This window comes from Lathyrus oleraceus, chromosome 3, assembly GCF_024323335.1.
Source record: "Lathyrus oleraceus cultivar Zhongwan6 chromosome 3, CAAS_Psat_ZW6_1.0, whole genome shotgun sequence".
Classification (NCBI taxonomy): Eukaryota; Viridiplantae; Streptophyta; class Magnoliopsida; order Fabales; family Fabaceae; genus Lathyrus; species Lathyrus oleraceus.
Genome location: NC_066581.1, coordinates 188234879 through 188249912, shown reverse-complemented (window position 1 = coordinate 188249912; position 15034 = coordinate 188234879). Strand labels below are relative to the sequence as shown.

Here is a 15034-nt window from a genome sequence, read left to right as displayed (position 1 = left end):
TCTGGAAAAATCTTACATAATCCAATTTCCTTTTATAGCAGGTACAGCCATATCAGATACCATGACATTGTGTATGTCATCTGAAACAATCTTGCATGAACATGTCTTCCAATTAAGCTCCAGCAGGTACATCCAATATCAGACGCCTTAGCATTGTAAGTGGCATTCTGAAACAATCCTGCATGCACATGTTCTTGAACTCCAGCAGGTACATAGGATATCTTATGTTAAGACATCACACATGACATCTTGTGAACACTCTTTGTTTTACCAAAATTGCTGCCAACACTTAGAACCAACAAAAGTGATGTATTTTCTCTTGTATATTGTAAAATCAAAAGGTTATGTGCCTTTGTGATTATGTTAGATAGTTAAGAGAGTCAAGTTGATCGACTATAACGTATCTGACATAGTGAAATTTCTCACAGGGTGTGAGGGGACTAGAGTGCCCCTGCTTAGAAAGGAGAACCAAGATATATCTTGGTGTTATTTACTTTCAACATTTATTTTCCAACACTTTAACATTTATATAATTTCTGAAAAAATAAGAACATCATCGCTAACGATCATAATTGCGAAAAATTCAATAATACCGGTTAATTTAATTCACCTCCTCTTAGATTACATTTCAAACTTACATTTAGGATTAGAGAATGTTATATGTAACTTGTTATTAAAGATCCAAATATGGCTTCCGCAAATCCAGTTTTAGAGACGATGATAGCAACAATAAGTCTTCATTGTTTTGTGGTGAATCCTTTGATTTTTGGAAAATTCGCATGCAAGCACATCTTGAAGCACAAGGAGAAGAAGTTTGGGAAGCTATAGAAAATGGTTTATTTGTTCCCTTAAGTGTTGTCAATGTCATTGGTACAATAAAGATTAAAAGTTAATGGATCGATGATGATAAGAAAAAAGTTCTCAATGACAAGAAAGCAAAAAATCTTCTTCAAGCAACATTAAGCATGGATGAATTCTTCTGTGTCTTTCAATGTACAACGGCAAAACAAACATGAGATACATTAGTAGTTACTCATGAAGGAAAAATTGAAGTAAAAAGATCAATATTGAACATTTTAAGTCAAGAATATGAATTGGTCTTAATGCAACCCGGAGAATAACTCTTCGACATGTAGAAAATATTTGCACTTGACAAATAACTTGATAGCACTTGATAAGACTTTTTTATCGGTTAACTTAATCTTAAAGTACTTAGATCTTTGACCAGCGCATGACAACCGAAAGCGACAGCGATATAAAAAAGGAAGAGTCTATCCAATATGACATTTGCAACATTGTTCGGAAAACTCAAAGAGCATGAGATTAAACTTGGAGGACTAGAGAAGCATGAGACTCAAGAGAAGAAATCCAAAAATATTGCTTTAAAGGTTGATTCAAGAGAAGATTTGGAAGAAGATGTTCCAGATGAAGAAGAAAACTTCGTGTTTCGTGTAAATAGGTTAGGTAAGTTTTTCAATAATAATAAATCCGTAAACTTTGCAAAAGAAATAAGTTTTATAGGAAAAACAAAGCTTTTACGTCAACACAAAATTTCCCTTGCTTTGAATGTGGAAATCAAGGACACATGAAGGCGGACTATCCAAAACTTACAAAGAGAAGTGGTTTTAAAATGAGAAAGGAATCAAAGTCTAAAAAGGCCTATATTACATGAGATGATAATGAAGTAAGTTCATCATCTGATTCGAAAAGCGTAGAATGCATAAATCTTGCATTGATGGCATCATATCATTTTGATGATGAAGAAAATGAGGTTAGTAATGAAAAAACTTCTTATGATAATAGTGCTTAAGAAGAAAAAATGAATTACCCAATGAATGTAAAATTATGTACAAAACAGTGTCAACTCAAAAGTAACAAATCTCATCTCTTGAAGAAAAGATCGACGAGAATGAGCAAGCTCAATCATGTTCAACCTACTTCACCATTAAAATTCATGTTTAGCAACCCAATTTTGGCATACTTCATCAAATGTGACAATACCAAACTACTAGGAATGTGATCCATATGCTCTTCCTTCATGACATAAAAATGTGTGAACATGAAAGTCTGCGATAATTAAATAATCTACACGAACACCATGATGTTTTACCTGAAACACCATATACAACTTCTCTTTCAAAACAACCTCACAATATTTTGTCAATGTAAAAAAAGTCGTTTGTTAATGCACCAACTTTCATAATTTCTTCTTTAAAAACCTCATTTGTATAAATTTTAGTAGTATCACTCTCAATTTGACGAATATGAGTTGTTAACACATGATCTTGAAACTTTGATTTAAAATCAGCAACAAGTTCATTATTTATATACTCTCTCGAAGCCAGTTTAAAATTATGCGTAAATTCAAAAATGCACCATTTCTTCCTTACATAAGTCTTGATTATTTCATTGACAACTTCACATTGAGACGTAGTTCTTATACGACCAAAAAACTTATTGCGTAGTGATCAGTCACTATTTATGCTAGACATTTCACTATTTAACCATAAATAAGTCAGGTAAACTGTGTAAACTGAAGCATTTTTAGTTAGATATAAGCTCAATTCTATAATATAAAGTGTGTTGTTACTTATGAGTTTCTTGAGGATATTTTACACTTTTGGGTATGTTAGCAGGTCAAAAACTAGTCTGGAAGCTCAGAAAATCAAACGTCAGATGCGAGATTAAGCCCGAGCAAGAAAACGGAAGAAAAAAAATCAATTCTTGGAGAACCTGTTGTCCATACGCGTATGGCCTTACATGATACGCGTATGGACCTTCCCAATACGCGTAGCATACGTATATGACCAGAGGGATGGAAAATCTAGCAAAAAGACAAGCTTCTGGTGATACGCGTACTAAACTGGGCAATACGCGTATCAGACTGGGCAATACGCGTATCAGAAGCTGCCTTACGTGCAGTACGCATTTGAGATTGGGCAATACGCGTATGAGACTGGGCAATACGCGTATGAAGCCCAAAATCAGGAAAATTTCAACTGAATAGCTATTTAGAGGGGAGAACACGATTTTCCAGGGGTTGGACAATTTTTGGAGAAAAGAGAGACGCGTTTGAGACCTGGAGACTCTACGATTATCAGAGGATTCATATGTTCAAGAGTTTTCCGACGATTGAAGATTGATTCCTCAAGAAATTCTGTAATGACAATAATATTAATCTTTGTTTTTATTTCGATTATGAGTAGCTAAACCCCCCCCCCCCATTGCTAGGGGGGTGACCCTGATTCTGAATGTGACAGATTTTATGTTTATGAGTGCATTGACTATTTCTTCTTTTCCATTGATTTGTTCTTATTACCGTTCTTTATGCTTTATTCGTCGGACCAACGAATGATGATTAATATGAATAGTTTAAGCTGGATAGCAATTATTCATTGATATGTATAAGAATTTTGGATAGTAAAAATAACCTAGGACTAGGGATTTTCTATCTGACCGGTAATTCTTGATATTCGAATGCTTGAGTATGAACTTAATTATTTATGGACATAGTAATTAGGTTACATAATCAAAGGTCTTTTCACTAAGGAATTAGGAATAGATACCCTTGAGGACCGGAATTAATTGGACAGAATTATTGTCTAAGCCTTCATAAATGATATCTGTTACAGGAAGTTTCATTCACCGAACCCTAACAATCTTCTCTCATTTGTCTCTCGTTCAACCTTTTTACTTATTTTATTTATTTGCAATTGGTAATATAATTACTCACAACATAAAAACCAAAGGCTTTTGTCTAATTGAAACAATCTATAAACTCTGTATCGTCAAGCAGTCCTTGAGATCGACAAACGGGGAATTTCCCTTTTATTACTACAGTGAGAAAAATAGTACACTTGCTATTTTCCCATCAAGTTTTTGGCGCCGTTGCCGGGGACTGCCAAAGATAATAGAGTTTATTAATTTATTTTCAATTAGAATTTTGTTGCTCTGCATCCAAAATTTTATTTACTGTTAATTTTATATTTTTTTTATTATTATTATAACTAATTTCTGTCTAATCTGTGTATGCGAGGTAAGGCCTCAGCTGATTTTCATTTTGACGCAGAACCAGAGAGAACATTGCGCGCAAAGCTCAGAGAAGCTAGAAGAAAGAAACTGGAAAACTCTGACACCGAAGAACCGGTCACACCTGGCACACCAGTCTCTGTTCACTCCGAAAAATCTGAGTCAGACACAGATTCACATCCAGACACTGTAAACATGGCTGCAGACCCACCCCCAGCGGAAAGACTTTTAGGTGACTATGGCAGACAGAATAGCCCAGCAGTGCGGTTGACCATTGTTAACCAACCTGTTAATGTTGCTCATTTCCAGTTACACCCCTCAACTATCCGTCAATTAGAAAGCAAACCTTTTGCAGGAAAGATAAATGAGGATGCAAACAAGCATCTGCAGAGGTTTCTGACTATGACTACATCATTAAGCTTCCATTCCCACAAAGAAACAAAAAGAAGAAGCAAGATGAGAAAAATTTTCAGAAATTCATGGAGTTGTTCAAGAAATTAGAAATCAATATTCCATTCTCTGAGGCACTCGAGCAGATGCCTATCTATGCGAAATTCATGAAAGACATCATCTCCAAGAAGCGCACCACTGACACTGATCCAGTTATATTAACTGAAACTTGTAGTGCTATTTTGCAGGGTATGAAGATTCCAGTGAAGAAGCCAGATAGAGGTTCTGTGACCATCCCGTGTACCATTGGAGATAGGTCCTTCAAAAGGGCGTTGATTGATTTGGGGGCTAGTGTTAGCCTTATGCCTTTGTCTATTTATAGGAAGTTGGGAATTGGAAATGTTCAAGATACCATAATGACACTTCAATTTGCTGACCACTCAGTGAAGATACCTTTTGGGGTAGTTGAGGATGTTCTGGTCAAAGTTGATAAATTTGTTTTTCCTGTTGATTTTGTAATTTTGGAAATGCCAGAAGATGAAGAGATACCTCTAATTCTGGGCAGACCCTTCTTAGAAATAGGTAGATGCATGATAGACAATGAGGGAGGTACCTTGACCCTAAAGGTATATGACGAAGAGCTCAGAATTGATGTCCGAGATACTATGAAACATAAAGAGGATATGTGTACAAACCACTATGTGGAAGTAATTGATCAAATGGTAACTAGCACAATGCAAAGAAAGTTTCCTGAATTACCGTTGGAAAGAGTTCTTAGTCTGTCGGTCAGAGAGATTGAAGAGAATGATGATGAAAAAGAAAAAGAAGTGCTTGCCATGCTGGATACACAACCCCTTTGGATGAAATCCAAACCACGCATGTGGGAGGATCTGAGAGCTTCACCAGAATTAGAAGATGAAAAGGTAAGTAAACCAGGTATAAATTTTGAATTAAAACAATTACCTGTAAACCTTAAATATGTCTTTCTAGGATCTGGAACAAATTGTCCTACTATTATCAGTTCTGAGCTAAATGCCATAGATGAAGAAAAGTTGATACAGGTACTGAAGAAACATAAAAGTGCTATTGGTTGGACTATTGAGGATTTAAAAGGGATTAGCCCCACAGTATGCATGCATAAGATACTGATGGAGGATAATCAGAAACCAGTAGTACAACCACAAAGGAGGTTAAACCCAGCAATGAAAGAAGTGGTAAGGAAAGAGGTTGTAAAGTTGTTGGATTCGGGAATGATTTACCCCATTTCTGACAGCTCGTGGGTAAGTCCTGTGCATGTGGTACCAAAGAAAGGAGGAACCACAGTAATTTTAAATGAAAAGAATGAACTGATCCTAACTCGCATAGTGACAGGGTGGCGAGTATGCATCGATTACAGAAGACTGAACACTGCAACAAGAAAGGATCATTTTCCTCTCCCTTTTATTGATCAAATGTTAGAAAGACTTGCAGGTCATGAGTATTATTGCTTTCTGGATGGATATTCGGGATACAATCAAATTGTTGTAGCCCCGGAAGATCAGGAGAAAACTGCATTTACATGTCCTTATGGTATTTTCGCTTACAGACGGATGCCATTTGGGCTATGCAATGCCCCAACTACTTTTCAGAGGTGTATGACGTCTATATTCTCCGACATGCTTGAAAAGTATATGGAGGTGTTTATGGATGATTTCTCTGTGTTTGGTTCTTCTTTTGATAATTGTTTAGCTAACTTGTCTCTTGTTTTGCAAAGATGTCAGGAAACTAACCTTATTCTCAATTGGGAGAAATGCCATTTCATGGTGCAGGAAGGAATTGTGCTAGGACACAAAATTTCCCACAAAGGAATTGAAGTGGACAAAGCCAAAGTGGAGGTGATAGCTAACCTCCCACCTCCGGTGAATGAAAAAGGGATAAGGAGTTTTTTGGGTCATGCAGGTTTTTATCGCAGGTTTATCAGAGACTTCTCAAAAGTTGCCAAACCATTGACTGATTTGCTAGTCAAGGACAAGCAATTTAATTTTGATAAAAACTGCATGGTAGCTTTCGAAACTTTAAAGAGTAAGTTGATCAGTGCACCTGTTGTAATCGCCCCCGATTGGTCCTTGCCTTTTGAAATAATGTGTGATGCAAGTGACCTTGCTGTGGGGGCTGTCCTAGGACAGAGAAAGGACAAATTATTGCATGTGATTTATTATGCTAGTCATGTCCTTAACCCGACCCAAATGAATTATGCAACTACCGAAAAGGAGTTGTTGGCCGTGGTTTATGCTTTTGACAAATTTAGATCATATTTGCTTGGTTCAAAAGTCATTGTGTATACTGATCATGCTGCTTTAAAGTATTTGTTTGCTAAGCAGGAATCAAAGCCGAGACTTTTGAGATGGATCCTCCTCCTTCAGGAGTTTGATTTGGAAATCAAAGACAAAAAGGGGTGCGAGAACACGGTTGCGGACCACTTATCTCGCATGTCCCCAATCAAAGAAACTGAGGAAGAACATCCTATTCAGGACACATTCGTTGATGAGCAAATACTTGCTGTTCAGGAGATACCATGGTTTGCTGACTATGCGAACTATGTGGTAGGTGGGGTTATACCTGATGACTTTAATTCTCACCAAAAGAAAAAGTTTCTTTATGATTGCAGGTTATACCTATGGGATGATCCATTTCTCTATAAAAAGGGAGTGGATGGTTTGATCAGAAGATGTGTTCCAGAAAGAGAGCAAGATGACATTCTGAAAGCTTGTCATAATTCGGAGTATGGTGGACACTTCAGTGGAGATAGAACTGCAGCAAAAGTCCTCCAATCGGGTTTGTATTGGCCGTCGCTATTCAAGGATGCAAATTCTATAGTCCGAGAATGTGATAGGTGCCAACGAATAGGTAACATTACAAAGCGGAATCAGATGCCGCAAAACTCCATGCTAGAAGTGGAGCTATTTGATGTTTGGGGTATTGATTTTATGGGACCGTTTCCGCCATCATCTGGTAAGAATTACATATTGGTTGCGGTCGATTATGTGTCAAAGTGGGTAGAGGCTGTGGCATTACCAACAAATGATGCTAAAGTGGAAGTGTCCAACCGTCAAATAAAGCAGATCTTAGAAAAGACGGTAAGTGCTTCTCGGAAAGATTGGTCAGTAAAGTTGGATGATGCATTGTGGCATACAGGACTGCATTTAAAACACCTATAGGTATGTCCCCCTATCAACTAGTTTACGGTAAGGCTTGTCATTTACCACTCGAACTCGAGCACAGAGCCTTCTGGGCCTCCAAATTCCTTAACTGTGATCTTTTCAAAGCTGGTGAGTCCCGAATTCTTCAACTTCATGAGTTGGAAGAGTTCAGGAATCAAGCTTATGAAAATGCCAAAATTTACAAGGAACAAACAAAAAAATGGCATGATCAAAAGATCCAGAAGAGGGAATTTCGGGAGGGACAACTCGTACTGTTGTTTAATTCCAGGTTGAAGCTGTTCTAAGGGAAATTGAGGTCAAGATGGTCTGGACCGTTCGTCATTAACAAAGTATTTCCTCATGGAGCAATAGAGCTTAAAAATGAGAAGAATGGCGACACCTTCAAAGTTAATGGTCAGAGGTTGAAACCATATAATCTCGGTGAAGGGGGACCAATTGACACAGTTAAACTCATCTGAGTATGATGTGTCCCGTCGAGCCATGCGACGTTAAGCGAAGCGCTGCTTGGGAGGCAACCCAAGGGAGGTTTGCAATTGTTTTGTTTTTGTTATGTTAATTTTGTCGAGAAAGTGATAAGAGAAAAAAAAAAGGGGGATTTTTTTTTTAAAAAAAAAGGCCAATACGCGTATGCACTTTATGATACGCGTATTGGATGGAAAAATATCACTTCTCTGGTGATACGCGTATGATACGCGTATGGGATGGAAAAATATCACCCCTCTGGTGATACGCGTATGGTACGCGTATGGGACCTTGTGATACGCGTATCAGGCTCTGATACGTGATCTGTTACGTGAATCACATTTTTCACTAGTTCCATCAGCGTATGATACGCGTATGGGAGCCAGATACGCGTATGATACGCGTATGGGAGCCTTATACGCATATTGGCTGCGTATCATACGCGTATGAGTATTTGGGATTTGTTTATATAATTTTTTGTCCGTACGGACTTCATTTTCTCACTTTTCTCCTTACGTGTTTTTGCGTATTGCTGTGCTTTCTCTCTGTTTTTTTTCTCTTTTACTCAGCTACAGATCCATATCATGTCTCAATCACCAGAAGAGGTCAACACATTCCGGACCACATACCATGAAGCCAGATATGAGCAAATCAAGAGTCGAAGTATGGTCGAAGAGAAACATTGGATGTATCAGAATGACACGTTTCCAGAGGTCACTGCTATTATTAAAAAGCAGAAGTTAATCTACTTCAATGACAAAATCCAACCGGTTTCGCTGGATCTGATCTGGGAATTCTACGCTAATGCACTACGGGTAACATCTGATGAAGAAGACCCAACAGGGAATGCAGCGTTCGTTTCATGGGTAAGGGGCAAGGTTATCAAATATGATGGGAAGACGATTAACAGTGTGTTGAAATGCAAATTCTATGATTCTGTTTGCCCGTTTGCCGAAGTGAAACAGTCTGACAAGAACTACTGGCCATACAATGAAATGAAAACGTCACTGATTAGGCCGGGTCATGATTGGGCACCTACTTCAAAAATCTCTCCGGCCAAGATTATGGTTGTTGATCTAGCTCCGATTCCTAAGGCCATGGCATATTTCATTCATCATAATTTAAGCACTAATCGGAGCGGGTCTGAATTGATATCGGAGCGTGCCCTGCTTCTTCATCAGATCCTGCAGAAGAAACAGGTGAATATTGGACAACTAATTACTGTTGTGCAAGAAAGCTGGTGTTCCGGATTTCCCTGATGCACTTATGTTGCGACCGGCTGCACCACTGAACGCCCATTGGATGAAGGAGAGGACGGTCACAGATGATCCGCCCCGACCTCTGAGGCGACCACATGATAGGGAGGGCAGCACCAGTGCTCTGCGCCAGGAGGCTCAGCCGACTACTACAAAGACACAGCCCCCTCAGCCTCCTCCGATTGATGAGAACTCTCGGGAGTACCGGATGCATATGTCACAGTTTTGTGTTATGCAGGACTTCTGTTTTCAGTATGGACTGTCAGGGAGAGTTCTTACTCATCAGACATATCTTTGGGAAGAGGCACATCGCTTTAGAGATAGATTCTCCGGACCGCCTCCAGCACCTCACTACGGACAATTCACCTTTCCTTGGTGGAACCAGCCCGTTCAGATAGGGGGAGAGATTCCGCAGCAGCCACCGCACCAGACACCACCTCAGCAGCAGCATACTCCTTCGGGCCACACAGAGACGTTGACGCCTATCTCTGCCTTCGCACGGGGGCACACTCTGTTGGATCCGACAGATGAGATTGATTTTGACACTCATATGCAGGACGGTGGACTGGGTGATTGATTATGTTATGTTTTTTTTGTACTTTTGGTTTTCTTTGTGTATTTTTTGTTTTTTTTTGTGGGTTTATTCAGTTTTTATTTTCTTTTGCTTTGATGTAATCACCTATTATGGGTTGTCTTAATCTAATGAATTTGATTTTGTTTACCTCCAGTTTCCTGTTTATTTCGTTAGATATGTGACTATGTCTGGCTATTGGTTATCTTGATCACTTACACCAAATACTTGAGCGTCCTCTCTTTCAGTCCCCTGACTGTAGATACTATTGTTTATGATTGGACGCACTGGTTAAGATTAACATCAGAACCACGAGCATGAGCTTTGAACTCAGAGGTATGATAGAACAAGTCAGCTTAACCCGTCCTGGTGAGATCCGAAAAAGCCAAACACTTATCATCATATGAGAGATATCAGGTATGTCTTTATCAATCTTGGTTTGCGTATGTTCTTTTGTTATTATTAGTTGTACGAATACACACACTGAGGCATATTTTTGTTTATCACCTAGAGCCTTTCTAGCCATCCCATTATTATTATTATCCATTGTTTCACCCTGTTGAGCCTGTTAATCATTTATTTCTGATATACCCATTTTTTTTCTCTCAACCCATGACCTTGTAAATATCCTACCCTGTTCAGAGTATGTGAGGATTGATGTCAGCTCTACGTTTCTATCTAAGTTTGGGGTTGCTGTTGGAATAGCAACCTTTAAGTTTGGGGTAGCTTTGCAGTAAGTGAGCAGTAAGTGAACAGTAAGTGAATGTAGTATAAAAAAAATATTAAAAAAAAAAAAAAAGAAAAAAAAAGAAAAAGAAAAAGAAAAAGAAAAACAACAACAACATGAAAAGAAAGAAAGAGAAAAGCGAAAAACAATAAAAGAACAGCTTTTGAAAAATGCTACATTCACTATAGATAAAATGAAAAGAGGATTACAAAACCCTACATGAATAATAGGAAAGAAACGTAGTGAGAGAATGAGTTCATGTACTCTGAACCAAAAACATTTGTTCAAATTTCATACCCCACCTAAATCAAAGCCCCGTTACAACCAAAAAAGACCAAAAACCGTTGTTCCAATTTCATACCCTACCTAAACCAAAGCCCCGTTACAACCCAAAAGACCTCAAAAAGTGTGTGTGATTGTACATGTTGATAGGATGAGAGAATTTATTCAAACTTCTGATTTGATATTGCATATTGTGATTTGAGAGTGATAACACTTTAACCCAAAGAGACTTGGTGAGAGTGTGATATAAACTGACAGGTAAAGTCATAGCTCTGAGGGAAAGAGTTTCTAGCTCATTGGTTATGTGGAAAAATCAGAAAACCTGAAAAAACATCAAGAGGTCCAGTGCGAAAGATTTCAGCAGTATTGTGGTAAGAACTGTTTTACAGTAAGTTTGGGGTGACATGATCTTTGATGGTAATAAAATGTTACTTGAGGACAAGCAACAAGCTAAGTTTGGGGTTGTGATCAGTCACCATTTATGCTAGACATTTCACTATTTAACCGTAAATAAGTCAGGTAAATTGTGTAAACTGAAACATTTTTAGTTAGATATAAGCTCAATTCTATAATATAAAGTGTGTTGTTACTTATGAGTTTCTTGAGGATATTTTACACTTTTTGGTATGTTAGCAGGTCAAAAACTAGTCTGGAAGCTCAGGAAATCAAACGTCAGATGCGAGATTAAGCCCGAGTAAGAAAACGAAAGAAAAAAATCAATTCTTGGAGAACCCGCTGTCCATACGCGTATGGCCTTACATGATACGCGTATGGACCTTCCCAGTACGCGTATCATACGTATATGACCAGAGGGATGGAAAATCTAGCAAAAAGACAAGCTTCTGGTGATACGCGTACCAGACTGGGCAATACGCGTACCAGACTGGGCAATACGCGTATCAGAAGCTGCCTTACGTGCAATACGCGTTTGAGACTGGGCAATACGTGTATGAGACTGGGCAATACGCGTATGAAGCCCAAAATCAGGAAAAGTTCAACTGAATAACTATTTAGAGGGGAGAACACGATTTTCCAGGGGTTGGACAATTTTTGGAGAAAAGAGAGACGCGTTTGAGACCTGGAGACTCTACGATTATCATAGGATTCATATGTTCAAGAGTTTTCCGACGATTGAAGATTGATTCCTCAAGAAATTCTGTAATGACAACAATATTAATCTTTGTTTTTATTTCGATTATAAGTAGCTAAACCCCCCCATTGCTAGGGGGTGACCCTGATTCTGAATGTGACAGATTTTATGTTTATGAGTGCATTGACTATTTCTTCTTTTCCATTGATTTGTTCTTATTACCGTTCTTTTTGCTTTATTCGTCGGACCAACGAATGATGATTAATATGAATAGTTTAAGCTGGACAACAATTATTCATTGATATGTATAAGAATTTTGGATAGTAAAAATAACCTAGGACTAGGGATTTTCTATCTGACCGGTAATTCTTGATATTCGAATGCTTGAGTATGAACTTAATTATTTATGGACATACTAATTAGGTTACATAATCAAAGGTCTTTTCACTAAGGAATTAGGAATAGATACCCTTGAGGACCGGAATTAATTGGACAAAATTATTGTCTAAGCCTTCATAAATTATATCTGTTACATGAAGTTTCATTCACCGAACCCTAGCAATCTTCTCTCATTTGTCTCTCGTTCAACCTTTTTACTTATTTTATTTATTTGCAATTGGTAATATAATTACTCACAACACAAAAACCAAAGGCTTTTGTCTAATTGAAACAATCTATAAACTCTGTATCGTCAAGCAGTCCTTGAGATCGACAAACAGGGAATTTCCCTTTTATTACTACAGTGAGAAAAATAGTACACTTGCTATTTTCCCATCACGTAGATATGAAATTGCCCAAAGTGACTTGTTCTCATGTGTTTTGGCAACCCAAGCATTTCCTTCAAGTTCGTTCTCCTTAACTAGATTTGACCAAAAATCTTCAAATTTCTTAGGTGTAAAATTTGAGTACATTGCCCATTTAAAACCATCCCAAAACTATGACTTCTTTATATTTCACCTGCATTTGTGCTCAAATGCCAAGCACATAACCGATGGGCCGCATCAGGAAAAAAATGTTTCGTAGACTCCCTCATAGCCCAATATCCATCTGTTATCATTGTTTTTGGATATTTATTTTTCATGCACTCTAAGAGACACCTCAACAACCACTTATACGTCTTTGTCGTTTCATCTAACACCAATGCAACACCGAATATAACAGTCTGTGAGTGATGGTTGCACCAAGAGAATGTAACCAATAAATAATTGTATTTGTTCTTCTTGTAAGTTGTGTCAAGCACAACAACATCGCCAAAACATAAATAGTCTGATATACTAGTGTCGTCTGTCCAAAAAAGTGATTTAAATCTTCCATTACTGTTGACTGAATATTCTACATATAACATAGGATCCACGGATGATTTCACGTTGAGATGATTTAAAACAACAATAACATCACCATTTTTAATAATAGCACACGTTTTTTTATCAGAATAATTGTACAAATCTTTCTTTCTAAAACCTTCATCATTATATCGACCCTTTTCAGCAACCATGTATCCCGTTATATGACATGTTTTGATTCCATGTGACTGAAGACCATTAATTTGAGCTTTATCTACTTCAAATATTTGACGATAAATAGGGTGTAAATGCACAAATTTTGACAGGGTTAATTCATGGTTACGAGTCTCTTCGAAAATTGACACAACATATTTTCCCTTTTTGGATTTGTAATGCACGCGAAGCCTAGTTGCACATTTAGTATGAGTCATACATTAATGATCTATTTTCCTATCTACCCTAACTAAGTGCTTCTTATTTCTTAATTCAAGTTTGTTGCATACATACTGCCTTATTACTACCATTTCACTACCTTCAAACCCTCTTCGCATAACATCGCTTTTCCCAATGACAAAACCTTTACATTTTCCATACATATAATCAAAGTTATAAGTTTCACTCACAGTTCCGATTCCATAACACAAATTTCATATGAAATAATGAAATTAATACTCACCAATCTATCACCTAACTGCTTGGCTATTTGACCACTCTGCTATTTCGATTCCTCAATATCGTCATTACTAGAATCATCTTCATTATTTGAACTTTAATGTTCACTAGATACAACATCATTAACTTCTTCATCACAACTATATTCAACATCATATGAATATGTGTAATGAATATTGTTCAAATCAACCACAACAGAATCTCTGTAGTTATCCATTTGAAACCAATCAACATATAACACAACATAAGTTAACATCAATCATAAAACATAATTTCCAAATTGAAATAAAATTTATTGAGTAACTATCAAATTGAAAATCGAAATTCTTAAATTTGAAATTCACATAAAGACAATGACATTAATCATAAAACCTAATTCCTGGATTAAAATAAAATTTATCCAACATAATGAACAACTAACATATTAAAAATCAGAATCTTTAAATTTTAAATCCAAATAAAAACAATGACATTAATCATAAAACTTAATTCGTAAATTAAAATAAAATTTATTCAACTTAATGAACAACTAACATATTGAAAATCAGAATACTTAAATTTGAAATTCAATTAAAGATTACAACATCAATCTTTATAAAGCTTAATTCTCAAATTGAAATCATATTACAAATTGGAATTATTAAATTTTAAACTCAAATACCTTGACAAATATGGTATTAATCCGTGTTAAAAATCCCCAAAACCTATGGAGAATTTCAATCAATCTTGATGAACAAGATTGTTATCACCCACACAATAGCAATGAAAAGAAAGAACAATGGAGAAAGAAAGATAGTAAAGAACGATGAAGAAGAAGAAGAATTAAAATTCTGCAGAGTTTCTCTCTGCCCATAAACTGTGGACAACTTCTTATTCACTTTGCAACTGCAAAACACTGTGAATACAATGTTATGAATGCTTTATTCACCTCATTACAAGAATAAAGGTTACTCCCTCTATTTGTAGATTTAGGTTAACTTAGACCTCAAGCCAAAGCCCAAAACTATAAAAGCCCAAAATAGCTAACACTACTAAAATATGTATAGGTGGTTTGAAACTTCCTTACTTTGTC

At 37.0% G+C, this 15034-nt stretch overlaps 1 protein-coding gene across 1 annotated transcript; it reads right to left on the bottom strand.

Annotated features, from left to right (window-relative positions):
* Nucleotides 1-12953: 12953 nt before the first annotated feature.
* On the bottom strand, nucleotides 12954-14179 carry LOC127130343 (protein FAR1-RELATED SEQUENCE 5-like). The gene is made up of 3 exons (XM_051059369.1): nucleotides 14078-14179; nucleotides 13812-13867; nucleotides 12954-13695 (listed from the first exon to the last, which is right to left on the bottom strand). Exons 1-3 carry the CDS (start codon nucleotides 14177-14179, stop codon nucleotides 12954-12956), a joined length of 900 nt encoding a protein of 299 aa, XP_050915326.1.
* Between the last annotated feature and the right edge of the window lie 855 nt (nucleotides 14180-15034).